Here is a 27,249-nt window from a genome sequence, read left to right as displayed (position 1 = left end):
AGACTCCTCATGGTGGGGTTGGGGGTGAAGGGCAGCCCTCTCTGCCAGCTGAGAAATAAAGCCACCTTTCTATTACCTCCAAACTTTGTATTTTTTAATCGGCTTCAGTGGGCAGAAAAAGCCAAGATTTTGGTTGGCAACAATTTGGGAGGCTTGTCTGGCAGTTGGTGGCGGGCAGGTGGCCCCACAGGGCCCCTTGGCTGTGGCAACACCAGGGACTCCTTTCATAGGGAGGTGCTGGGATCACACCAACCCGCGTCCCACCTTAGCTGCGGAACTCTGGGACTGTGATGGAGAAAAGGAGAGAAGTTACCCTTTCAGCTGCTAAGGCTGAGGACACTTTTCTTCTCTCTTTCGTGCCAGCCTGAACTTTCTATCCCAGAAACACTGGATATTGGAGGATCAGAAATGGGGCGTCTGGTATATGGAGACTCACTAGCATTTAGATAAGTGCCCTGGTGTGCACCTCATGATGTTTTCCGTTTGAGGAACTGATGCAGTTCCAGTTTGGGGGTGTCTCCCTATAGAAGGGGGTCCCCATTTGTAACGCACCGCTTTGAACATACGTCACAGACTTAGTGGTACTCAAAAGTCATATTTGGGGCATTCTTGCCATTTCGTTTTGGGACTTCTGGGCATCTCTTTGCCATTTGTTTTGTTTTTAGTGACTTCCTGCTATCAGGGTTTGGTTTGGTTTGTTTACTTTGGTTTGTGAGCACAGACATCTGACCCTAACTGCTTGAGCTGGAATGGGAAGCACTTATTCTAAGATTTCATCTGAGTCCCTTAGGAAAAATCCTAGATTACTGGCAACCTATAGTTAGGACGAGTATTTACTTAATTGGAAATTAAAAGTGCTCACACTCACATAAAAAATTTTTTTTGAGGGAGCTCTTTTTATTGTGTATGTAATTAAGGTGATTTTTTTTTTAAAAAAAGGAGAAGCTGGCTTGGTAACTTTAAACAAAGACTTCCCAGAGGGAAACGTATGTTTTTATGCATCTTTGAGGTGGAAAATTTCTATCTGATCTTCCTAGGCTGTTCTATTGTGTGTGTTTGTTTGTGTTAGGCCTATAATTTTTATAATTTATTGGTGGCCAAATGATAAGTTCTTTTAAAATTAGAGAAACTAACAATTATTAAATCTAGAGCACAGATGAAAAAGCCTGCGACAACTCTAAGGTTTTCCTAGGAATGGTGGGATTTTGTTGCATGGGGAAACCAAACTTTGGGCTATTGCAAAGCCATTATACCATGCTTTGAAAGGTGCAGATTCTGAACCTTTGATTTGGATCAAAGTGTGTTGTTCGCTCAGTCCTGTCCAACTCTTTGCAACCCCATGGATTGTAGCCTGCCATGCTTCTCTGTCCATGGGATTCTCCAGGCAAGAATACTGGAGTGGGTTGCCATGCCCTCCTCCAGGGAATCTTCCCCACCCAGGGATGGAACCCAGGTCTCCTGCATCTCCTGCTCTGCAGGCGGATCCTTTACTGCTGAGCCACCAGGGAAGACTGTTTAAGAGGACATCCTTCCTTAAATGGAAGAGGAGCTTCAATAGAGAAAGCAGAGAGGTGGTCTTGCTTGTCAAGTCAGTGCCAGGGAACCAGCTGACTTCCAAATCTAACACGTTGAGTTTTCTGCCAAGATAGAACAGCCTTCCGTTCTGTTATAATTTCTGACTCCCATTCAGGGACTGCTACAATAGATTATCAAGTCCCAGCTCATCCTGGAACATTCTGGGATTATTATGGGAGCAACAGGGGGATATGTATTGAGAGCCCATAATTCATACGACATTGAGAAATGCGCTTGGCATATATTGCCTTATTTCATGTCTACAGAAGAGCTTCAATTAGGTGTGATTACCTGTATTTTGCAAATTCAGAGACAGGCTCAGTGGGATTCAGTAACTTCTACCAGTTGTGTCCCACACAACCAGGAACTAATAAAGTTGGATTTCTACTCAGAAGGATATGAAACACGTGGTGTTTACATGCAGGATTTATTTTAATTGCTCCAGGTTCAGGGTTTAACCTCTTTGGTTTTAGGATGGCAACTTGAAAACAAAATGCACTTTGTTTTTTGAGGTTTTCTAGTTGTGACAATTGCCCAGTTACCACCATTTAAACTAGAATCACGCTGCGGTATATTTATAAAATTAATGCTTTTCCCTCAAAAGATGAATTTTCTCAGAAGTAAATTTTAGATGGTAAAATTATTAGAATGATAAATATTAGGATCCCAGAAACCATGTTTATCATCATCCAAAAAAACCCCAGAAAAGACTGTTTGGTGAAACTTTCACCATTCTGAATGCATTGAACAATGCTGTAGTTTTATAAGAAGCTGCCTTTCCTATGTCCCCTTTTTTCTCTGCTAAAAAGAACAATTTGAGAGTCAAATATAACATTGTAGTGCAAAGTCATAGGAAATTATAATCACATGGGCGAGAGCTGCCCGACAGGACCTGTAGCCTAGGAAGGATGCAAGCATGGCCAAAACCAGGGCCTAGCACTGGGGGGAGGGTGGAGGCCAAGGGCCCAAGAAAGGCTTGGAGAAGCAATTTCAGAAGCCAGTTTCCTGGAGCATAGGAATTGGGGCAGAGGATGGGTGTGCAGGCAAACAGAATAAGCAGCACAAGGACTTCTGTGAGTTACTGGTCCATTTTGGACACATTCCTAATTTAGTTGGAATGTTTAAGGGAGACATCTTGAAACATTTTTTTTTTATTTTATTTAACAATTTACAGAAACTCTCCCAAAGCCTGGATTCTAATAAACTTCTCTGACTTGCTGGTCTTGGAGTTTGGTGCTGTGTGTGTGCTCAGTTATGTCCAGCTCTTTGTGACCTCATGGTCTGTAGCCTGCAGCCTTAAATTAAAATGACCATGGGGATAAAATTCTGCTAGCTTTTTGTGTGTTTTTTTTTTAAGAGAGAGTTGCACCATGGGGCTATTTTCTTGTATCAATCAAGTGGCTGGATTTTTTTGGGACAAGCATTAAAATCAGAGGTATAGGAGCTTTGGACCATGTTTAAGCAATATCGGTTTGTGCAAATACTTGAAATCCTGGGATTCATGTGGAACATTCAGAGAAAATTGTCCAGGACAATGATCTTCAACTATTTTACAGGGTCTTAACCAGGACTGAATGAGGTAGAGAAGGTGAAGAAATCATTGATCTTGACTGGCATGCGTGCATGTTAGGTTGCTTCAATTGTGTCCGACTCTGTGACCCCATGGACTGTAGCTCGTCAGGCTCCTCTGTCCATGGGATTCTCCAGGCATGAATACTGGAGTCGGTTGCCATGCCCTCCTCCAGGGGTTCTTCAAACCCAGGTCTCCTGAGTCTCTTCATTGGCAGGAGGGTTCTTTACCACTAGCACCACCTGTGTGCCCAATATGATATTGACATCGTCCCTAGGATTTTACCTGGGCTAGTCGCAGTGTGCTCCTGGTTAGAGCTATCACAGGCTCGTTTGGGGATAGAAACTTCTATTTTTATTTATTTATTTAGTGTTGACTTTGCTGGGTCCTCACTGCTGCACGGGGGCTCTCTCTAGTGGAGGCAAACTGGGGCTACTCTCTAATTGTGTTACATGGGCTTCTCACTGCAGGGGCTTCTCTTGCTGTGGGGCACAGGCTGCAGGATCCTTGGGCCTCAGTAGTTGAAGCGCGGGGGCTCAGTAGTTGTGGCTCACAGGCTTCGTTGCCCTACAGCAGGTAGGATCTTCCGGACCAGAGACTGAACTGGTGTCCACTGCATTGGCAGGTGGATTTGTAACCACTAGACCATCAGGGAAACTTGGAATAGAATCTTTAGTACACACTGTGGCATCTGGAGAAGGCAATGGCAACCCACTCCAGTACTCTTGCCTGGAAAATCCCATGGGCGGAGGAGCCTGGTAGGCTGCAGTCCATGGGGTCACTAAGAGTAGAAAACCACTGACTGACTTCACCTTCACTTTTCACTTTCATGCATTGGAGAAGGAAATGGCAACTCACTCCGGTGTTCTTGCCTCGAGAATCCCAGGGACAGGGGAGCCTGGTGGGCTGCAGTCCACGGGGTCGCACAGAGTCAGACACGACTGAAGCGACTTAGCAGCAGTAGCAGTGGCATCTAAATATTAGGTTGAGAGGTGTAAACCACTGCTCCTGGACTGTTTTGACTTATAAAATTAGCAATTTCATGGGGTTGAATCTAGTAGGATATTCTCCATAGTCTCCCTCACCCGCTCTCATTATGTTTCTTCAAAACCCTAGTCTGAGATATCACAGAATCTAAACGAGAACTCATTTTCTGCCACTTTCCTCCAAGTTTCCATGCAATTTCAGGTCTCAAGAAGCATTTTGATAGCCACTCTTAGCAATTCATAGATTGGTTCCTGAATCAGCTTCTTCATGGGCCCAAGAGAATTGCACTCTGGGGCGGAGGGCCTGCTTTTAGGCCAAGGACCATCATAGGAAATTCTGAGGAAGTTAAGTTTACACAAAGCCCGTGGCAACATCTAAGGAAAAGGAAACCCTAGGTTAGGTTGTGGCATCTCTTCCCTGGATTTCATGAAAAATCTTTCCCAAGTCTTGCTGGGTTTGCAAATGTGCTATTTGAATGTACCAACAGAGCCTTGGTGATCACTGTCATTGGTTTCTCAGGGAGGACAGGCTTGCGGAATGCCTGGCCTCAGTTTCATTCTGACTCTGCCATTTTTCCTGCACCAGCCAATACATTCTTATTTGGAGCTTTTGTCAGTTACAGGGTGAGTTATGGACACAAATCTTTGTGCCCAGTGATGTCTTTGGTGGGCCAGTGGCTGAGACTCCACACTCCCAATGCAGAGGGCCCGGGTTTGATCCCTGGTTGGGGAACTAGATCCTACCTGCCACAACTAAAGATCCCACGTGCCACAACAAAGACCTGGTACCGCCAAATAAATAAATAAAAATAAATATTAAAATAAACTTTGTGCCTGCATAAAAGGACATAGTCTTTTTCACACTACTTCAAGTGTCCTGAGAAGGTTTTATGATGATAAATACTGCATCAATGATCATCTTTTGCACATGGAAATTTTAGTTATTCTTCTTTTCCTAGGGTTTTAACAGAGGGCAAAAGAAGAACTATGATAATATGAGGATAGGTAATTTATTCTTGATCTTAGCCCAAGCAGTGAATGTCTCAGATTCAACCCCTTCAGAGGGATTTTCTCCAAAAAATATGTCTCAAATTTTAGAATGATTTTGCCATCTCCATAGCACTGTTTTTTGTTGATGAGGTGAAGAATCTAGTAAGATGAACACAGCAAATAAAACAGACTGCCATTTATTAACACAAATTTATATAGTGGCATATGCTATTGGAGAAATCAGAAATTCATAACACACAGATTGGTATTGGAAATACAAAAATCATTTCAGAGTCAAGGAATCAGGTTGACAGCACCACAGATGTTTTACTCAAGTCTGAGCAGGTGTGTAGTATCTGGGAATGAATACCTAGGGTACACCAAGACTACATATTGTAAGATTGTGCAAACATATTCCCACACTCTTTCCGCATCTCCCCATAACAATCCACAGGAGGCCAGGAGGCCTGGGGCACAATCAGAGGGCAAAGATGCAGACTCTTCTTTCTTTGAACCTTCACAGCCAGCTTGTGATAGCAAATAGCAACCCCTGAGGGGCTTTTGTTCCTGTTCACCTAAAGGCATGGTAGGAAAGATTAGTAAAACACACACACGGCCTTAGTGAGCGAGTTAGAAGAATTGAAAGGAGAGCTTTGACTGGAATAGCATCCCAGGTCAGTCAGCAAATTTTCTGCTTCCTCATATGATGTATAAAATGAAATGAAAAATTCTGTATTGAAGCAGTACGTCTCCGCTTTACATCTCTGAACACCTCCTATTTCACACGTGTGCATCCACTAGAGAAGGATGAAGTGTATGTGGTGGGGGTGGAGGATAGAAAGGAAGGGGGGCACAAATGATCCCAAGGACTTCCCTTTCACACTGACAACTCACTATCTCAAGGGTCACTTGAGACCCTTCCACAGAGGCTGCTAGGAGCGCGCTGAGATCAGCCTCCACTCCTTCCCACACCAGCCCCCTTCTGCCTCCTGTCCTCACTCTTCCCACCCACGTGCCCTGTTTAGTAGGATCGGAAGGGCCGTGCCAGAAGGCTCTCCCAGCAAGTGGGAAGCTGCTGCTTTCACATGTAAGCACTCAGGCATCTAGGAGTGGTGAGACACACAGGCCACACCAAAAGTTGCTCCGCGAGTGACTGGCTCTGTCTTGGAAGAAATAGTGGCAAGCTTCTAATATACGTTGTTTTTGTTTAGTTGTTAAGTCCTATCTGACTCTTGTGACCCCACGGACTGTAGTCCGCCAGGCTCCTCTGTCCATGGGATTCTCCACACAAGAATACTGGAGTGGGTTGCCATTTCCTTCTCCAGGGGATCTTCCCCATGAAGGGATCGAATCTGTGTCTCCTGCTTTGGCAGGCGGGTTCTTAATTTCATTGCTCTGGAGAGAATTCTGTGCTGGGTTGATGAACTCTTGAGTCATGAAACACCAGTTCTTGGTGTTCATGAGGCCAGTAGAGACATTCTACTTCCAAACACCCCAGCAGGTCTCACCTGAGCAGGCAGGAGAATCGGGTTTGGGGACCCAATCTCTCCAACTCTCCCTTCCCTAGAAACTTAGAAAGTTAGAAAGTTAAGTCACTCAGTCGTGTCCAACTCTTTGCGACCCCGTGGACTGTAGCCCTCCAGGTTCCTCCGTCCATGGGATTCTCAAGGCAAGAATACTGGAGTGGGTTGCCATTTCCTTCTCCAGGGGATCTTCCCGACCCAGGGATCGAACCCAGGTCTCCTGCATTGCAGGCAGATGCTTTAACCTCTGAGCCACCAGGGAAGCCTCACACTCATCTTGGAATGCTCATCAAACTCTCCTCCAACTGTCCTGCTCAGGAGACTGACTCAGTCTCATCTCCTGTTAACATGCTATTCCAGCTTCTCAGTTCAGTCCTCCTCAAATCCATGCCAGATTCATGCCTGTGTCAAGTGGTGCTTCTCTGCCTCAGTGAGAAGACAATTTTAGGATCCAAGTAGGAGAGGTGTTTTTTTTCTCTACTTGCCCTTATGATATTGGCACCATACTCTCTGTCCCCTGCCCTAAATCGACTCCTCTATCCTTCATCCATAACACCATTTATTTGTTCACTTAAAACATATTCCTGGAGTGCTTGTGATGTGCCAGGCTCTGCTAGAGAACCCAAGGCATGGCTCAGACCCGCCCTCCTCTCAAGGAGCTTGGACTCCAGCAGAGATGCCTGAAACCTTACATGGTTCATTCTTTCTAGCTCCAAGTACCAAAGTGCTTCCAATGTGGAATGTTCTCAGAGTGAGGCTCAACTCTAATACAAATATTACACAGTGTGAATGCTCCGCGATTTGCTCAGCGGTAAAGGTGTGACGGGTGTCAGAAGGGGAAGTGTCTTTTCCTCTCAAACAACAGAAAGGTGCCTCCAGTTCAAAACAACATGACATGCATGCTTACGTTTTTGCCAACTCAGCAGAAATAAAACAACACAAAAGCAAGTGGTGTGCACACTACATACTACATCATTAAGCTGCTATTCGAACACTAAATCATTTTAGGGCCATGTGTTCATGGCCTTGTCATGTGCTGTGCTGATATGGTAAAATAAGTGCCTGAGCTACCAAAAAAAGAACCCCCAAAAGAGAAATCCCTGAAATACTGTACCGGAAGCCCTGCCTGTATTTGCTGAGCGAGTACTCTGTCTGCTGTGAGCACTAGCCCTTTTGTGCTGTGAGTACCAGGGAATCCTCAACTCCCGTTTTACTTGGGGCCTGAGCTTTCTCCTGATTGTCTTTATTCAAAGGAACCACTGACTTCTCTGAAGCCCTAACAAAATAAAAGCCCCACAGCTAGCAAAGCACAGGGCTTGTCTATTACCGGACTGGGAAAAGCCTGGGGCAGCAGGAACTGTGGTAGGTGTGTCAAGCACCCACGGGCAACGTTGGCTAAAGGGGCACAGTGGAGCGATCTTGCCTGGCAGCCATCCTGTTCCAGGGAGGATGTCTCCTGGCTGCAGTGTAAACCAGCTGGGTACAAGAAATCCCCTGGGGCCGAGGGTGAAGAGCCTCTCTGATGCGCTCTGAGTCACCTGCCAGGTCCCTCCTTCCCCCCAGGTTTCAGTGCCCCCTCCATAAAGTGGGAGGGGGTTTCCCCCATGCCTGATGCCTGACAGGAGAGGCTGAGGTTTCTCGGAGAAATGCTCTAGTCCAGAGCAGTTTAAAGCCCCAGGTGAAAAGGGCTGGTGATGCAAAGTACAGTCGGAGGATGTAGAGTGCAGACTGTCAACTGGACGCATGAGCAAACACATAGGTGCTTATTAGCAGAATTCTGAGTGGGATCTGTGCATCAGCAATGTGAACCCTGCGGTCCAGACGCCCAGAAAAAGTGCAAGCAGAAGGGAGCTGGAGCTGGAGGGGAGGGTGGGGGAGTGGAGACCAAAAGCACTGCCTCCCTCCCCCGCCCCCTGCCACTTTCTGCCTTTGAGATCTTTCAGTACATCCCTGTGCGCTCCCTCTGCTGACCAAAGTCGTCCTAACTCTGAATACTGGCTTTCCAAGACTAGCCTTACAGAAGGAACAATTTGCTGTAGAGACTTAATGGGATCCACGGAAAGAACTCCTTCCATCCTCTGGGGTCTCAGTGGTTCTTTGTCCCATGAGGTAGCTCAGTTGTGAGTTGATGCAAGTGATGTATGCCTTCCGCCACTGAACGCTATCGTATTCCCTTTTTTAATTGGCAAGATTATAAAAATACCAGTATTTTCCCCCCGTTTTATAAAAATGACTTTAGAAAAAAAAAAAATACACATGGGTCTCCTCCATTAAACTTCTGTTCCGTCCTGTAAATTGTTGTGAACTCTGACTTCCAGATTCAATTTCTTTACTTTCGCACCTCTGAACACGTACGCGCGCTCGGCTTCACCAAGTATGTTTACATTGCGCACCGTGCAGTACTGTCTGTCCACATTCTTCTCCACCCTGTCTGCCCCCCTCTTGGGCATGTCCACCTTGGTATTCAGAGGGTATTCCTCCAGGATGTCCCCCGTGGGCGGCTTCTTCCTTTGTTTCTGGCATTTCCTGGTGATGAAACAAGCCACCAAAGACACCAGAAGTAGGAGCATGATGGCAGCAAGGGCGCTGCCGATAGACGCCCCGGTTTGGGAGAGAGAAGCAGCTATGACTGGCTCTTGCATCTCCAGGTTCAGGGACTTCATATTGGTGCCATTCTTGACTTGGTCTCCTTCATTGTCATAGATGAGGGACTCGTCAAGGCTCAGCCAGCCACTGGGGTCTGCCAGGTCCCTTTGGTGGCGCCTCAGAGGGGCCGTGAGAGAGCGCTGGACCCTGGGGCCTGAGATGGTGTCAGGACCAATGATGTAGATCACCTGAAGGTACCACTGGTGTCCTGCTTCCACCTGCAGGAGGAGGAGACGGGAGATGAACTGAACATGTCACTGATGCCCACAGACCACCGCTGAAGAAGGGAACGGGAAGACCACTGCCCACCACAAGCTTCCATAGGTAAATGGTTTCAAGAAAAGCATTAGCTACACCAGTGTTCACAGCTGCATTATTTACAATAGCCAGGATATGGAAACAACTTGAGTGTCCATCAGATGAATGGAAAAGGAAGATGTGGTGTGTGTGTGTATATATATATATATACACAATGGAATACTATTCAGCTATTAAAAAAATCTTGCCATTTGTGCCAACATGGATGGACCTAGAAATTATTAGGCTGTACAGGCTGTACTCAGTCACTTCCACGTCTTTGAGATCCCATGAACTGTGGCCCACCAGGCTCCTCTGTCCATAGGATTCTCCAGGTAAGAATACTAGAGTGGGTTGCCATTTCCTCCTCCAGGGGATCTTCCCAACCCAGGGATCAAACCTGTATCTCCTGCATTGGCAAGCAGATTCTTTACCACTGAGCCACCTGGGGAGCCCTAGAAAGTATTACACTAAGTGAAATAAGTCAGTCAGAGAAAGACTAATACCATATGATTTTACTTATATGTGGAATTAAAAAAAAAAAAGACAAGCAAAACAAAATGAAAACAGATTCAGATACAGAGAATAAATAGGTAGTTGCCAGATGAAGGAGGGGGTGGGGGGCCAGGATACATGAAGGGGCTCAAGAGGTACAAACCTCCAGCTATAAAATAAAGAAGTTGTGAGATGTAATACACAGCATAAGGAATATGGCCACTAATACTGTAATAACTTTGTATGGTACAGATGGTTACTAGATTTACACACTGATCATTTCATAATGTATGCAAATGTCAAATCACTATGTATCACATGTGAAACTAACATAACATTGTACATCAAATATATTTCAATTAAAAAAAAAGAAAGGGAACTGATCCACTAAAGAAAGAATCTTTTTTTTTTTAAGTCATAGAATAAATCAGACTATCACTGGTCACTGGCCTCCTTTAAAAAATGTTGAGGTAAGACTGTGTGGTGCATTTAAGGATTAGTAAGTATGCCACTATAACTGTAGCAAAATAAATAAAGATTTTGATGAAGTATAGAAAAAAAAGAAAAAGAAAAGCATTAGCAATGGTTGGTGTCTGAATAGAGAACTGAACCAAATATTTTGGGATTCTAGTCTATTTCCAAATTAAAGTGATCTTAGGGCAAATATTCATATTTTTTCTGTTTCCCTACTTGTTCATGGAATAGCCCTAAGAATTTATCTTTTAGGGTTTCTGTAGCTTAGTGAATGCTTATGATTTGTTGGTCTTCATTGACATAAGTACAGTAATAGTATTAATAACCAATTCATTCCCAGTGACCTTCCACTGGTTTGTATGCTAATTTACATTGATGAACTTTAGCTAAAATAGAGTCATTCAATAAAGATTCATTAAACACCTACTCTGCACTTAATAAACAAATACTTGATAAAAATTTGCTAAATCTGAATACTTTTTGGATAATCTTCTGAGTGGTTATGTCATCAAGCATTTTATTTCCCTTTCATCTGCCGCCCATTGAGACCCTCCATGATTTTGAAATAACTTCTGAAGAGTGATAATAGTTCTGAAATTCAAGGTCATGACTTACTATTTGAAGATGGAGAAGAGTAGAAATTGATCTTGGAAATTCATGCTTATTACTGGGACTTAAGAGTATTTTTGCTTATTAAATACTAATAATTCTTACCATTCTAAATCACTGGACTGTATTTATGATTTTGTTAAATATTTCCACATGATTGTGAAAAATAGCTGGTGCTGCACAGAGCCATGATGAGACTATATGCGAATTAAAGAATTTTATTATTGCTTTGGTCTATTGGATAGATGAAAAAATTTGGGGTGAGTATGTTAGTTGCTCAGTCATGTCCGACTGTTTGCGACCCTGTGGACTATAGTCTGCCAGGCTCCTCTGTCCTTGGAATTTTCCAGGCAAGAATACCGGAGTGGGTTGCCATTCCCTTCTCCAGGGGATCTTCCCAACCCAGGGATCGAACCCAGGTCTCCTGTATGGCAGGCCAATTCTTTCCTGTCTGAGCCACCAGGGAAGTCAAGACCCGGATGCTGGGAAAGACTGAAGACAAAAGAAGAGTACACAGAGGATGAGATGGTTGGATGGCATCACCAAATCAATGGACATGATCTTGGGTGAACTCTGGGAGATGCTGAAGGACAGGGAAGCCTTGCGTGCTGCAGTCCATGGGGTCACAAGGAGTTCAACAGGACTTAGTGGTTGAACAATGGTAAGTTTAACAACAATAAAAAGACCTGCCAGCAAGAATGCTATAAAAAGAAACTGCCATTGCAGAGATGATGTCATCCTCCTCTTTGTAACCTTTAAAGTGAATTGGTACTCTACTTCTATTCTCACCACACTCACCTTATAGAGCGCGTCTACCTTCAGAGTAAATCCATCCACGCCTGGCATGCTGCTGACCACGTGGAAATCAGGCAGCTCGGAAGCAAAATGGGCCTCAAAGGGCACGTCATGGAAGTACTTGTCAGTTACCTCTGGCTGACTGCGGTCCTAGGAGTTGGAAGAGAGAAACACAAGATCTAGCAAGATGGAGCCACTGAACTGGCAGGCGGTGGTCACAGGGAGGAGGCAGTCACCCTTTGGATTGGGGGAACGTGTGCTGCAGGAGCCCTCACCTGAGCCTTAAATAGACTGCTGCCCCAGGGCACCCACTGCCCTCTGGGGGAGGACACTTGGTGGTCTCTGTGATCTTGAAACATAACAAGTAAGATAGCCTAGACCAGCAATTCTCAGGCTATGTGTCCTCAGGACTTAAAAATGAAAGACGTCTCAAAGCTTTCGTTTATGTGATTTATATCTATCAATATTTACTGTATTAAAATTAACATTGTGTTATGCTACAATGAACAATTTTTTTAAATGAAAAAATATAGATATTTACTAATTCATTTTAAGAGAGAAATGAGCAACTCATTACATGTTAACATAAGTAACATATTTTTTAGTGAAAACACCTATATTCATATCCACCCAAAAAGAGAGTTGGCCTTGTTTTACATTTTGGCAAATTGCTAGAAAAGAAGTAGATTCTCATAATTGCTTCTATTTTCCATCAGTTGTGATATGTTGTTTTGGCTGAAGTATGTGAAGACAATCTGGCCTCACATAAGCTTATGTATTAATAGCTGGAAGGGGGAGAAATGTTTGAATAACTTTTTCAGATAATTGTGCACATTCTTTTTTGATACTAAATCAAACCTCAGGAGGTGGTGTTTTTTAAAGATTAGGCACAGTACAAATTGTGATTCCATATCAGTAAACCTGCATACTCTCTGCAAGTGCGAGGGAATGAGTGTGAAAAAAACAAGCAACATCATATCATCACGAAAGTAGTTTTGAGCTCATGGAGGCCTGGAAAGAATACTGGGGATATATTGAGGGGTCTCTGGGACACACTGAGAAATACTGTCTTAGTCTTTCCTCTTCCTAAAATGTCAGTGACAGCTTGTCTTGCTGAAATGGAGCAGGACCCTCTGGTCCTTGCCCCTCCCCTGCCTCCACGTCCTCAGTCTGCCCTGTGTCTGTGGAAGAACTTTGGCCAAAGAATACGTTTCATCAGAGAAGTGAGAAAATGCAGAAACAAAGGAAAACAATCAAAGGAGACCAAATAATAATGTAGTCATTAAGCACAGTCAAAGACCTTTAGCTCCTTCTCAAGGGCTATAGTACTCTTGCCTGGAGAATCCCAAGACAGCGGAGCCTGGTGGGCTCCCGTCTATGGGGTGGCACAGAGTTGGACATGACTGAAGCAACTTAGCAGCAGCAGCAGTACCAAGGGCTACAGATAATATTCTGAGCCATATCCTGTGAGGTGTCTTGTAGTTACTGAAACTCCCACCAGGTGGAAGAAGTTAAGTACATGATGACCAGACTGTAGCCATGATACAAACTGCCACAGGTCTGAGAACTGATTGCAAAGAAATGGAAACAAATGAACTCTAGAACTGAAGACTAACAGTATTCAAGACAATCAAGATGACTCTGGTCAGACCACTGACGACTGTCAGAGCTGACCATACTGTTTCTGCATGTAACCCCTTCCCTCTGTCTATAAAAGCTCTTGCTCCCTGATTGTCAGGGGAAGAACTGGCCGTTAGACATGCATCTGCCCTTGGTTATCAGCATCCAAAATAAAGCAAACTTTCCTTTCCACCAACCTTTTTACTGGCTTTTCAGTGGCAAGCAGCCAGACCTGGGTTGGTAACATTGTTACCCACTATAATTATCACTAGCTTTGTAATATGTGCTAGAATTAAGCTGACAGAGACAACATCAACAAAACAATAACAGTATCTGTAGAAACCATCGAGTGTGGGGTTCTATTAGCATTAGGCAAAATTTATAGCTGAGGAAATCTATCCGTGTGTCAGCCCTTTAACACAAACAGCATACCAGCAGCAGGAATCTGTGTTTCAGATGTTTGTTTGGCTGAATGCATCCATACTGTGGCCCTTCATTGTAGATGGTCCCTGTGGGATCAAAGAAAGGCACGTAGCCATCCTTTCCAGTACAAAGATAGACCTTCTCCAGCTGGAGCTTGTAAGCAGAATTAAGGTTTTGCTCTGGATTCCAAAGTACTCGGCCATAGAGGATTTGACCTGAAAAGATTGCAAGGCTTAATTAGGTCAGACTTTAAGAAAGAGGGAAAAAAAATAGTGTCAAGGATAGGAAGGCTTTAACACGCTTCTTCAGAATCAAAAGTACCTTTCTATGAAGAGCTGTGGGGTCCATGTGCCCCTAAAATACACATTGATTCATGCATTGTTTCCTTTAATCAGGAAATGTTCCTGAACTATTTAGGGTAGGGCACGCATTCCCTCATGTGCAAGGGATACAAAGGTCAGTGAGACACAGCTAAGAGGGCAGAAATACAAGCGAAGCAATTGCTAAAAGCAGCTAGCATTTATTGAACTCATACTCCTGGCAAGGTACTTTACCAAGTCCTTCCCATGGGAGAACTCAGGAGGTGCTCACCATTTTACAGATGAGGACACTGAGTGGTGAGGTGATTTGTTAAAGGTCACAGAGTCACCAAGTGGTGAGGGTGGGATTCAAAGTCGAAGGTGCTTGGTTTGAAACACCCACACTGTTAACCACCGTGCGATACTGTTACCTCACCACAGAGGAGGGTCAACAACATCAAATGAGCACAGAGCTGACAATGAGGGCTTAGCACCAAAGTCTGCCTGGAGAGCACTATGGAAGGGTATAAAGAGGAGATGACATTTGAGCTGTATCCTGAACCATGAGTGGTCAGCTGGGGCATCTGAGTCGGGAGGGAGAGGCTGCAAGAGCATCCCAGGTAAAAGCAAGTCCATGTACAAAATACGAAATGCTGGAAGGGTACCAGTCCTGGTGTAGTTACTTCTTCTTAGTTCCTGCTCAGATCAGATCAGATCAGTCGCTCAGTCCTGTCCGACTCTTTGCAACCCCATGAATCGCAGCATGCCAGGCCTCACTGTCCATCACCAACTCCTGGAGTTCACTGAGACTCACGTCCATCGAGTCAGTGATGCCATCCAGCCATCTCATCCTCTGTCGTCCCCTTCTCTTCCTGCCCCCAATCCCTCCCAGAATCAGAGTCTTTTCCAATGAGTCAACTCTTCGCATGAGGTGGCCAAAGTATTGGAGTTTCAGCTTTAGCATCAGTCCTTCCAAAGAAATCCCAGGGCTGATCTCCTTCAGAATGGACTGGCTGAATCTCCTTGCAGTCCAAGGGACTCTCAAGAGTCTTCTCCAACACCACAGTTCAAAAGCATCAATTCTTTGGCGCTCAGCCTTCTTCACAGTCCAACTCTCACATCCATACATGACCACAGGAAAAACCATAGCCTTGACTAGACGAACCTTTGTTGGCAAAGCAATGTCTCTGCTTTTGAATATGCTATCTAGGTTGGTCATAACTTTCCTTCCAAGGAGTAAGCGTGTTTTAATTTCATGGCTGCAGTCACCATCTGCAGTGATTTTGGAGCCCAAAAACATAAAGTCTGACACTGTTTCCACTGTTTCCCCATCTATTTCCCATAAAGTGATGGGACAGATGCCGTGATCTTCGTTTTCTGAATGTTGAGTTTTAAGCCAACTTTTTCACTCTCCTCTTTCACTTTCAAGAGGCTTTTTAGTTCCTCTTCACTTTCTGCCATAAGGTGGTATCATCTGCATATCTGAGGTTATTGATATTTCTCCCAGCAATCTTGATTCCAGCTTGTGCTTCTTCCAGCCCAGCGTTTCTCATGATGTACTCTGCATATAAGTTAAATAAGCAGGGTGACAATATACAGCCTTGACGTACTCCTTTTCCTATTTAGAACCAGTCTGTTGTTCCATGTCCAGTTCTAACTGTTGCTTCCTGACCTGCATACAAATTTCTCAAGAGGGAGGCCAGGTGGTCTGGTATTCCCATCTCTTTCAGAATTTTCCACAGTTTATTGTGATCCACACAGTCAAAGGCTTTGGCATAGTCAATAAAGCAGAAATAGATGTTTTTCTGGAACTCTCTTGCTTTTTTCATGATCCAGTGGATGTTGGCAATTTGATCTCTGGTTCCTCTGCCTTTTGTAAAATCAGCTTGAACAACTGGAAGTTCACGATTCACATTTTGCTGAAGCCTGGCTTGGAGAATTTTGAGCATCACTTTACTAGCGTGTGAGATGAGTGCAATTGTGCGGTAGTTTGAGCATTCTTTGGCATTGCCTTTCTTTGGGATTGGAATGAAAACTGACCTTTTCCAGGCCTGTGGCCACTGCTGAGTTTTCCAAATTTCCTGGCATATTGAGTGCAGCACTTTCACAGCATCATCTTTCAGGATTTGAAATAGCTCAACTGGAATTCCATCACCTCCACTAGCTTTGTTGGTAGTGATGCTTTCTAAGGCCCAGTTGACTTCACATTCCAGGATGTCTGGCTCTAGGTCAGTGATCACACCATCGTGATTATCTGGGTTGTGAAGATCTTTTTTGTACAGTTCTTTTGTGTATTCTTGCCACCTCTTCTTAATATCTTCTGCTTCTGTTAGGTCCATACCATTTTTGTCCTTTTTCGAGCCCATCTTTGCATGAAATGTTCCCTTGGCATCTCTAATTTTCTTGAAGAGATCTCTAGTTTCCCATTCTGTTGTTTTCTTCTATTTCTTTGCACTGATCACTGAGGAAGGCTTTCTTATCTCTTCTTGCTATTCTTTGGAACTCTGCATTCAGATGCTTATATCTTTCCTTTTCTCCTGTGCTTTTCGCTTCTCTTCTTTCCACAGCTATTTGTAAGGCCTCCCCAGACAGCCATTTTGCTTTTTTGCATTTCTTTTCCATGGGGATGGTCTTGATCCCTGTCTCCTGTACAATGTCATGAACCTCATTCCATAGCTCATCAGGCACTCTGTCTATCAGATCTAGGCCCTTCAATCTATTTCTCACTTCCACTGTATAATCATAAGGGATTTGATTTAGGTCATACCTGAATGGTCTAGTGGTTTTCCCTACTTTGGGTTCAATTAGTGCCCCTATGTTAAATAACTTTTTCAATGTTTCATATCTGTGACATGTGGGAGAAGGATGTGAACACAGATCCGTCTGACTCAGAATGCACATCAGAGCATTTCCTGTGGCACCAGGCAGGCCAGTGTTGGGAGCTGAGGGGTTGGAGGAAGGGGCTCTGGGAAAATTGATTAACAGTGCCGAGATTCTGGACTTGAGTACCGGAGTAGTAGGGAACATGGAAAGGTTTTGGCTGTGCAAGATGGCATGGAGGATCCTAGTTCCTCAGCCAGGGATTGAACCTGTGCCCCCTGCAGTGGAAACTCAATGTCCTAAGCACTGGACCACCAGGGAAGTCCCTGGAATGTTTTAAATGTGGACTTAATATCAACACACCTAGAGTTTAGAAACATGGAGAATAATGACAGAGAGACTAGAGGTACAAGTAGAGAGTTATTGTAATGCTCTAGCAAGAAATAGGTATCCAAATATAGCAGTGAGTATGTACGTCAATCCCAGTCTGCCGATTCATCACATCCTTGCAAAGAAACTATAATCCAGTTTTAAAAATGGTAAAAACAAGCAAATGAGCAAAATATAGTGGTGAGGCAAGGGGACTGACGGTTCCCCTCGTGGTTCAGTGGTAAAGAATCCACCTGCCAATGCTGGAGATGTGGGCTCAATCCCTGGGTCAGGAAGATCCCCTGGAGAAGGAAATGGCAACCCACTCCAGGATTCTTGTCTAGAGAATCCCATGGACAGAGGAGCCTGGCGGGCTATACTCTATGGGGTCACAAAGAGTCTGACACAGCTGAGAGATTAAACAACAACAAAGGGACTGAAGGAAGAAATGCCTGAGAGTTGGGATCTTATTACCATCAGGGGTGGGGTACAGGAGGTAGAGGAGAAATAGGCATTGGCCCTGAGATCTTTGGCTGGCCACCTAGAGCTTGCTGATGCAGTCAGTGGGGCAGTGAATGTGAGAGGAACATTTCTGGGGGGAGATGAGTCCAGTTTTAGACCCCTTAAGAAAAGCTATAACAAACCTAGACAGTGTATTAAAAAGCAGAGACATGACTTTGCCGACAAAGGTCCATATAGTCAAAGCTATGGTTTTTCCAGTAGTCATGTATGGATGTGAGAGTTGGACTATAAAGAAAGGTAAGCGCCAAAGAATTGATGCTTTTGAACTGTGGTGTTGGAGAAGACTCTTGAGAGTCCCTTGGACTGCAAGGAGATCCACCCAGTCCATCCTAAAAGAAATCAGTCCTGAATATTCATTGGAAGGACTGATGCTGAAGCTGAAGCTCCAATACTTTGGCCACCTGATGCGACGAGCTGACTCATTGGAAAAGACCCTGACACTGGGCAAGATTGAGGGCGGGAAGAGAAGTGGGGGAGAGAGGATGAGACGGTTGGATGGCATCACTGAATGGCATCATTTGAGTCTGCTCAGATTCAATGGACATGAGTTTGAGCAAACTCAGGGAGATAGTGAAGGACAGGAGGCCTGGCGTGCTGCAGTCCATGGGGTTGCAAAGAATCAGACATGACTGAGCAATGGAACAATGACAACAAGGTGTCTAAATGCCATCACTTGGAGAGGTTTGGTAGTTTCAATCTGTGTGTGGACGTGTGGAAGAGAAGCTCAGAGGAGACCAGGGACAAGGTTAATTTTCATGGAGCGGCTGTGGAGTAGCAGGAGGTTAGGAAGTTCAGAGGACAGGGAGGAGCCAAGTCATGGGGGTGACTGGAGGAGCACTGAAGTAAGAACAGAAGGAGCCAAGCATGGAATGTGGAGACAGCCATACTGACAGGGCAGAGGATGGAGGGCCAGGAGGGGAAATGGTCAGAAAGGCAAGATGGCGTCAGGAGAGGCTGATGCAAAGGAAACCAAACAAAGTGTCAAAATCCACGGGCCTGGTATCATGGACAAGAGAATTCTGAGCCGTGGTAGGACAAAGCCAGCCTCACGGACAAGAGAGAATGCTGAGCCGTGGTAGGACAAAGCCAGCCTCATGGACAAGAGAATTCTGAGTCGTGGTAGGACAAAGCCAGCCTCATGGACAAGAGAGAATTCTGAGCTGTGGTAGGACAAAGCCAGCCTCACGGACAAGAGAGAATTCTGAGCCGTGGTAGGACAAAGCCAGCCTCATGGACAAGAGAGAATTCTGAGCTGTGGTAGGACAAAGCCAGCCTCATGGACAAGAGAGAATTCTGAGCTGTGGTAGGACAAAGCCAGTCTGCAGCAGACGACGCAGGAGTGACTGGGAAGAAGGGCCATGGGGACAGTGTCTGTTCACCACTCCTTCAGGAAGATTCTCAGAGGAAAGAAAAGAGGACATGTGGGTTGAAGTTTGAGCAAGAGGTAGGGATGAGAGATTTTCTCTTATGGGATATGTTTTTAGGATGAGAGAAAAAACACTCAGATATGAGCAAAAGATTAAAAGTAAGAAAAAGGCGGAAGAGAGAAACTGGAAGAAAAGATGATGGGTTGATTCATCTATAGTTTATTCATTCAAAAAATATTTTTTGAGCACTTAGGCATTGGGGGGATCATGTGAAAATTTGATATTTAATCACAATCTGTGTCCTAGTGGGAGAGACAGGCAATAAATAAGTAAAGAAATATGATATTAAAAATTGTGAGAAGTACTATAAAAAATGAACATTTAGTGAAAGTGAAAGATACGAAAACCTATATTAGATTGACTGGTATGGTCAAAGCAAGTCTCTTTGGGGAGGTTAGCATTTAGATAGAGATCTGAAAAAGAAGAAAGTCAAGGAAGCTGTGTCTGGAGCAGGGAGAGGGCAAAGGAACCATTTCAAGTAGAGAAAGCCTGCTGAAGAAGACATGGACATTTGGTGTAGTTTTGAGGCTGGTAGGCAGTCATATGGAGAAGGCAATGGCACCCCACTCCAGTACTCTTGCCTGGAAAATCCCATGGACGGAGGAGCCTGGTGGGCTGCAGTCCATGGGGTCACTAAGACTCGGACACGACTGAGTGACTTCACTTTCACTCTTCACTTTCTTGTATTGGAGAAGGAAATGGCAACTCACTCCAGTGTTCTTGCCTTGAGAATCCCAGGGACGGGGGAGCCTGATGGGCTGCCGTCTATGGGGTCACACAGAGTCGGACATGACTGAAGTGACTTAGCAGCAGCAGCAGCAGGCAGTCATATTGCAATCTCAGGAACCGAGAGATGAAGCAATTCACCCAAAGTTAGACAATGCATTAGAATTTGGCTGGAAGCCCCTGTGTTCTTACTACTCATCAGCACTTTCACACTCATCACATCGCTGACCATTATAGCACAAAGAATATGATCTTATTTTGAAATAACCTGAAGGAAGAATATGAGTCTATTCCTTGACTAAACCCTGGCTGCCCTGGAACCAGCCCTAGGGGACTCTTCCCTGGAGAGCTGACTGAAAGCCGACAGGCAGAGATGCTAGGAGACCTATCCAATAGCTTCTCAAGTCCATTTGAGTCCCTGTCTTTGGGTGAAGGGAACACTTACCTTTCGAGAAGGCTCCTTTGTAATCCATTTCTGCCAGTGACATATCAGAAGTGTTGGGGTCCATTAGGAACACCTTCTCATTGTTGCAGAGCTGAAATTCAGTATTGAGCGAATACACAACAGGGACAGGGCGGTTGGTCTGCTGGAATGCGATGGGTATCAGGAATCTAAATGCAGAAAAACAAGAGCTCCTTGAGAGTAGGATTGATTTTTCATCAGTCCTTTGGGCTGCCCTCCTGTTCCCACCCTGCATTTTGCTGTAGGTGCTAAAACATTTGGTGAATACAGAGATGGGTATAAGGCAAGAGGCGAAGAATTGATGCTTCTGAACTGTGGTGTTGGAGAAGACTCTTGAGAGTCCCTTGGACTGTAAGGAGATCCAACCAGTCCATCCTAAAGGAGATCAGGAATAATATCATATTCAGGACATCCTAAAGGAGTCCTGAATATTCATTGGAAGGACTGACACTGAAGCTGAAACTCCAATACTGTGGCCACCTGACACGAAGAACTGACTCATTTGAAAAGACCCTGATGCTGGGGAAGATTGAAGGCAGGAGGAGAAGGGGACGACAGAGGATGAGATGGTTGGATGGCATCACTGACTCAATGGACATGAGTTTGAGTAAGCTCTGGGAGCTGGTGATGGACAGAGGCCTGCATGCTGCAGTCATGGGGTTGGAGAATGGGACGCAACTGAGAGACTGAACTGAACTGAACTGACAGGCGAGAGACTTCATTTAGTTCAAGTTCTTATGAGGTTCATCAGCCCTTTGGAGCAGGAATAATCTAATTGGTCTTTAGACTCTTCTACACTCTGCTTTTCCTGGCCCTCTCATTCTGGAATGCCCTGAGGTTCAAATTGAGATTAGTGGTAAAGAATTTAGTTTTCTGACTTTGACCTTGACAAACCTTCTACTGGAATGCTCCCTCCTTGTGTGCTACCACCCGTTGCCTAGAGAACTCTTACTGTTCAGATCTCAAACACTACTTTTTCTAGGAAGCTTACCTTCTTTCTCTTCCCTCCCAGGCTGGGTCAGATCTCTTATTATTTGCTCTCAATCCACTGTGCAGTTTTGTTTTTTTTTTTTTCATAGTACTTATTGTGGCTTGCTATTCTATTTAAATGTGTGATCAAAGTCTGATTCACCCATTACAATTTCCATAGAGTCAAAGCCCACATCTATCCGCTCACCACTGTACCTTTGATGCTAGCCAAGTTCCTAACACATATATTTGTTAAAGAACAATGCACAAGAGGATGAGGTGGTTGGATGGCATCGCTGACTGAATGGACACAAGTTTGAACAAACTCTGGGAGATAGTGAAGGACAGGAAAGCCTGGTATACTGCCGTTAATGGAGTAGCAAAGAATCAGACTCGACTTAGTGACTGAACAATGACTGAACAATGCACAAGTGGTAATTTCAATGCTTTATTCTTCCAACTAGTCTGTCTGACCATTCCTTACTTTTAATTGAACTGCTCTGGGCAGAGATTTGAGAGGGCTGAGGTGTGGAAGGAGTTTGGGGTACAGGAGAAACCCACACAAAGCAGGGCTGACCCTGTTTTAACAGCTTTGATATAACTATTCATTGTACCAAGACTTCATTTACCTGACTCAGGGAAATAGGTTGATACTGGTATTACCAGAATCTACACAGTGCCAGGCCATAAGATATGGGATAAATACTTACTGATTAAAAAGGATGAATAATCAGATTGAGATGATGATAATCATAATTTATAAGGTTATAATGACCTCACAAAAATGGGCATAACAGGAGACACAATTCTTTTGAATTAAGTCTGAATTTCCTGAGTCAGACTAGATATTTGTGTATGTCTTGGAGTCCTATTGCATACATACTAAGCCATATCAAAAGATGTGGAGATGATCAAATGTACAGTTAGGCCTAAGGAGGCTCACCCTGGGAATAATGGGGAACCCACAGGTAAGGATCTCCCTGATGTAAGACAAGGACATCCAACCCCAATGCCTCAGTATACCCAACAATACTCTTCACCTGCAGACTTCCACATTCACCAACTCCGGGACTAGAAGTGGGGCTAATGATTTTTTTGCTCCTTTTTGCCATTTCAAACCATCATTCCTCTCTCTTCTCAAAAAAAAAAAAAAAAAAAAATCCAGCACCTACCCTGGAGAAACTTCTCACACATGTTAACTAAGAGAGACACATCGAGACGCATGGAGTAACAGAGATAATCTGGGATTATAAACCAGAGTGGTCAAATAAATCGGGGGCAATTCCTATGGAGACTACCTTAACGCACTGAAAGACAAACAGCAGCTACATGGATCAACATTTGTGCTGATTTCACTTATGAATCAACGAACGATTCACTGAGAGGTAAAAAAAAGCCACAGAGAGAATTCACGCAGTCTGAAAATTTTATATAAAGTTCAAAAATAGGCAAAACCAGGTAGAAGTAAATATGAGGTAGGTAGTAGTAGTGTTAGTTGCTCAGTCGTGTCCTACTCTTTGCTATCCCACGGACTGTAGCCCACCAGGCTCCCCTGTCCGTGGGATTCTCCAGGCAAGAATACTGGAGTGGATTGCCATTCCCTTCTCCAGAGGATCTTCCTGACCCAGGGATAGAATCCAGGTCTCCTGCATTGCAGGCAGATTCTTTACTGTTTGAGCTATAGGGAAGACCTAAATATGAGGTGAACCATAAGCCAAAACAAGGGATAAGTGAAGTCGCCCAGTCATGTCCAACTGTTTGCGACCCCATGGACTGTAGTCTACCAGGCTCCTCTGTCCATAGGATTTTCCAGGCAAGACTACTGGAGTGGGTTGCCATTTCCTTCTCCGGGGGATCTTCCTGACCCAGGGATTGAACCCGGGTCTTCTGTATTGCAGGCAGACACTTTGCCATCTGAGCCACAAGCGAAACCCAAAACAAGGGATGATAAGTACAAATACCAGGCTAGTGGTTAACTTAGTGGAGAGCTTAGTGTACTCTTAGTGCACTCTTAGGGGAGAGTACAACTGAAAGGTGCATTGAAGGTATTTAAAAGGTACCAGGAATATTTTCTTTTTTTTTTTTCCGACTCCCAGTTCCATTAGTTATTAAGTGGAAATACAGTAAACAATCTTGAGGGCGATCACTGTAATGAGTCTTGAACTTACAATGTTGTAAAGTAATTAGCCTCAAATTAAAATAAATCAATAAATAAATTTAAAAAAGAACTTAGTACAGAGCCCAGCACATAGTCTGCACTCCATCAGATCAGATCAGTCGCTCAGTCGTGTCGGACTCTTTGCGACCCCATGAATCGCAGCATGCCAGGCCTCCCTGTTCATCACCAGCTCCCGGAGTTCACTCAGACTCATGTCCATCGAGTCAGTGATGCCATCCAGCCATCTCATCCTCTGTCGTCCCCTTCTCCTCTTGCCCCTAATCCCTCCCAGCATCAGAGTCTTTTCCAATGAGTCAACTCTTCGCATGAGGTGGCCAAAGTACTGGAGTTTCAGCTTTAGCATCATTCCTTCCAAAGAAATCCCAGGGCTGATCTCCTTTAGAATGGACTGGTTGGATCTCCTTGCACTCCACACACGGACACTAATACCACTGGTATTTACTATTATTCACTTAGCATCAGGATCATAGTGCAAGGGATACCCCATTCATTGCAGTTATAATTCTTACTAGGTAATGTTCTTGAGGTTTTATATATCCATGATGTTTGGTCTTCTGGGTATTAAAACATTTCATAATTTAAAAAAAATTATTACAGGGACTTCCCTGGTGGTCCAGTACTTAAGCCTCTGTGCTTCCAGTGCCGGGGGCACTAGCTGGGGAACTAAGATTCTACGGGCCTTCCAGCACAGCCAGAAGGAGAAAGTAAGAAGTAAATAAATAAAATAAAAATTGATTACATGAATAAAAAATTCCCCAGCATATCTCTTCAGACAGTTTACCCTCTGTTCTTCCTTACTGCAGCCAGCCACTATTTTTCTGGTCACCGCCCCTCCCACACTTGACTGACTACAGGCTCTCCTGTATCATTCCTCCCCTCAGTCTCAATGATTTCAATGGATGAAACATCCACCCCACTAACTTCTCAGTCCCTTGATGTCTTCAACTCCAAAGAGCATGTGCTCCTCTCCACTGTAGCTATCCATGCTCCACCATCCTACTAGGCACCTCTTCCATAAAACCTTGCTTTCACACGTCTCACTCTCTACCTACCACTTCTTATCTTTCCAGTTCACCTCTTTTAATCCCACTCATTAATTCTTCAACCACACCAGGCTCTCTGCAGCCACATTTACCAGGATGCAGAAGACCTGGAAAACTGACACACTCATGGTGGGGATACACACACAGTTACACATTTATAAACACTTTGGAAAACAGTGTGCCAGTTTCCTAAGAAGTTAAACATACCATAAAATCCAGCCACTCCACTCCTAGGCATTTACACAAGAAAACAGGGAGCATGTGTCCATAGAAAGGCTTATCTATGTAAGCTTATAGCAACTTTATTTATAACAGCCCAAACTGGAAATAATCTAAATGTCCATCAACGAACTGATTTGATAAATGAACTATAGTGTGTGCACACCATGGCATACAGCTCAGCAGCAACAGGAACAAGCTACTGATAACACAACCACCATGACTGAGTCAAAATAACCATGTCGAACAAGAGAAGTCAGAGAAAAAGAATTCGTATTGTATGATGCCACTTATATAAATTAGTATAAATTGCAAGTTAATCTGTAACGACAGAAGGATCAGTAGATACCAAGGGGGTTGGGTGTGGGGAGGAGATGGGAGGGGGGATACCAAAGGATCATGAGGAAACTTTTAAAGAAAATGGACATCACCACCATCTTAATTGTGGTGATATTTCACAAGTACATATATGTCAAAATTGATCAGATTGTATGTGCTTTAAATACATACTAGTCATCTTACACTAATAAGTAATTTAATGGTAATTTAAAGACAATTCAGGGACTTCCCTGGTGGTCCAGTGGTTAAGAATCTGCCTCCCAATGCAGGGGACGCAGGTTCGATCCCTGGTCGGGGAATCCTACGTTACTCCAGGCAACTAAGTCCACATGCCACAACTAGAGAGAAGTCCGTGCTCTGAAACGAAAGATCCCCTGAGCTGCAACTATGACCCAATGTAGCCAACAAATTAATAAGTAAATGTTTTTTTGAAAAAAAAAAAAATTTCAATAGGGCTCTCAGCACTGCTGATCTGCTGTCAGTAACTCTCTACCATACTTACTTTCCACTCTCAGAGATGACTCTATTTCATTTCCTCCTCTCTTCTCAAACCTCACTGGTCCTTACTTCCAGCTGTGCTTGACTTCTCATTTCATGGAGAAAACAGACTCAATCAGAGGTCTCCTTGGTCATCCTTACCCTCCCAACCTCCTAATTCTCCCTTCACCTGTATGCATAGACTGTGCCTGCCTTCCTTTCTGAGTAGATGAAGTGTCTGTGCTTCTGGCTAAGGCTGGCCCATCCCCGCGTGGCTGGGTCTGTCCCCTGTTCCACTCGAGGACTCAGCTCTGCACATCTTCCCTCTTCCACTGCATTGTCTGTTTCCCCCAACAGACCAATAGGGCTATTCTCACCAGCACACAAACATCCTGAAATATTTTGCACCTAAAACACACACACACAAAACCTCCTTCGATCCTTCATCTCCACTAATGCTCCTCTATCTGAAACCTTTTATAACAAAACTCCTGCAGCATCGCTTTGTCCCTTTTATCTCCACGTTCTTGCCTCTCTCTCTTGAACCCACTCTAATCAGGCCTCATCCTCCTCAGTCCACTGAACCTAACCTGTATCAATATTATGGACGAATTCTGCGTGGCCAAATCCAATGGCCAAGTCTCAGACTCTTAATTTGAAAGTCACTTTCCAATTCATCTTCTCTTAATGATAAATGTCAGATTCTGTTTGCAATGCCTTCTCTCTGAAACGTTTTCCAGTCACTCTGCTTAGCTCCTAGAAAGGTGGCACTATTCTATAGGAACTGCTTGAGAGTAGCAGTGACTTTAAGTCCTCTGCTAGAGTCTCCATGCTGAGACTAGAGCCAAGGACACCATAAGAGCTGAATAAATACGGGCCGAATGAATGAACATCGGCACAATGAGGACAGGCTCAGGTCAGAGGTGGGGATGGGCTGATGGACAGTTTGATTCTTATTATTCATGGTAGTTACATTCTATAAAGCTGCAATGAACATGGAATGAATGAATTGTGAACAGCTGCCCCTGGGGGGAAATCAGGGGTCAAGTTCCTGCAGCCTCTGCTCTCAACATTTTCATCAGTGATCAATACCTAACTCTGTTTTATGCGTGTTTCTGTCTAAAGACACCTTACTTGATATATACTGTTGATTCCTGAAGTTCATGATGGAATGAAGCTCATCTAACACTCCATTTGGCTCATCACCGCCTTCTTGTATGCAGGAAACGAGAGAGCCCTTCGGCGCTCTGCTGGGGAGCCATTTTAAACAGCAAAACCACCAATGCGAGGGACAAAAATTTGAAAAACCTGGCAGCAAATGGACTGTAAAAGGGACACTTGTTCACAGGATGAGAAGTCTGAGCTGGGAATCTGGCTCAGATGACCGCTATTTC

At 44.3% G+C, this 27,249-nt stretch overlaps 1 protein-coding gene across 2 annotated transcripts in view; it reads right to left on the bottom strand.

Moving 5' to 3' along the window:
- Nucleotides 1–5,302: 5,302 nt before the first annotated feature.
- FRAS1 (Fraser extracellular matrix complex subunit 1) overlaps nucleotides 5,303–27,249 on the bottom strand; it is a 534,964-nt gene continuing 513,017 nt past the window's right edge. For both annotated transcript variants that reach the window (XM_070791638.1, XM_070791639.1), the window contains 4 exons: nucleotides 20,612–20,778; nucleotides 14,013–14,218; nucleotides 11,964–12,110; nucleotides 5,303–9,508 (listed from right to left, as the gene is read on the bottom strand). In XM_070791638.1, the coding sequence (XP_070647739.1) occupies nucleotides 8,915–9,508; nucleotides 11,964–12,110; nucleotides 14,013–14,218; nucleotides 20,612–20,778 (1,114 nt within the window). In that variant the 3' untranslated portion in view covers nucleotides 5,303–8,914. The remainder of the gene's footprint in view (nucleotides 9,509–11,963; nucleotides 12,111–14,012; nucleotides 14,219–20,611; nucleotides 20,779–27,249) is intronic.

The sequence above is a fragment of the Bos indicus genome, chromosome 6 (assembly GCF_029378745.1).
Source record: "Bos indicus isolate NIAB-ARS_2022 breed Sahiwal x Tharparkar chromosome 6, NIAB-ARS_B.indTharparkar_mat_pri_1.0, whole genome shotgun sequence".
NCBI lineage: Eukaryota > Metazoa > Chordata > Mammalia > Artiodactyla > Bovidae > Bos > Bos indicus.
The sequence above is the reverse complement of the archived record's forward strand: the minus strand, read 5'-3'. Positions and strand labels throughout refer to the sequence as shown.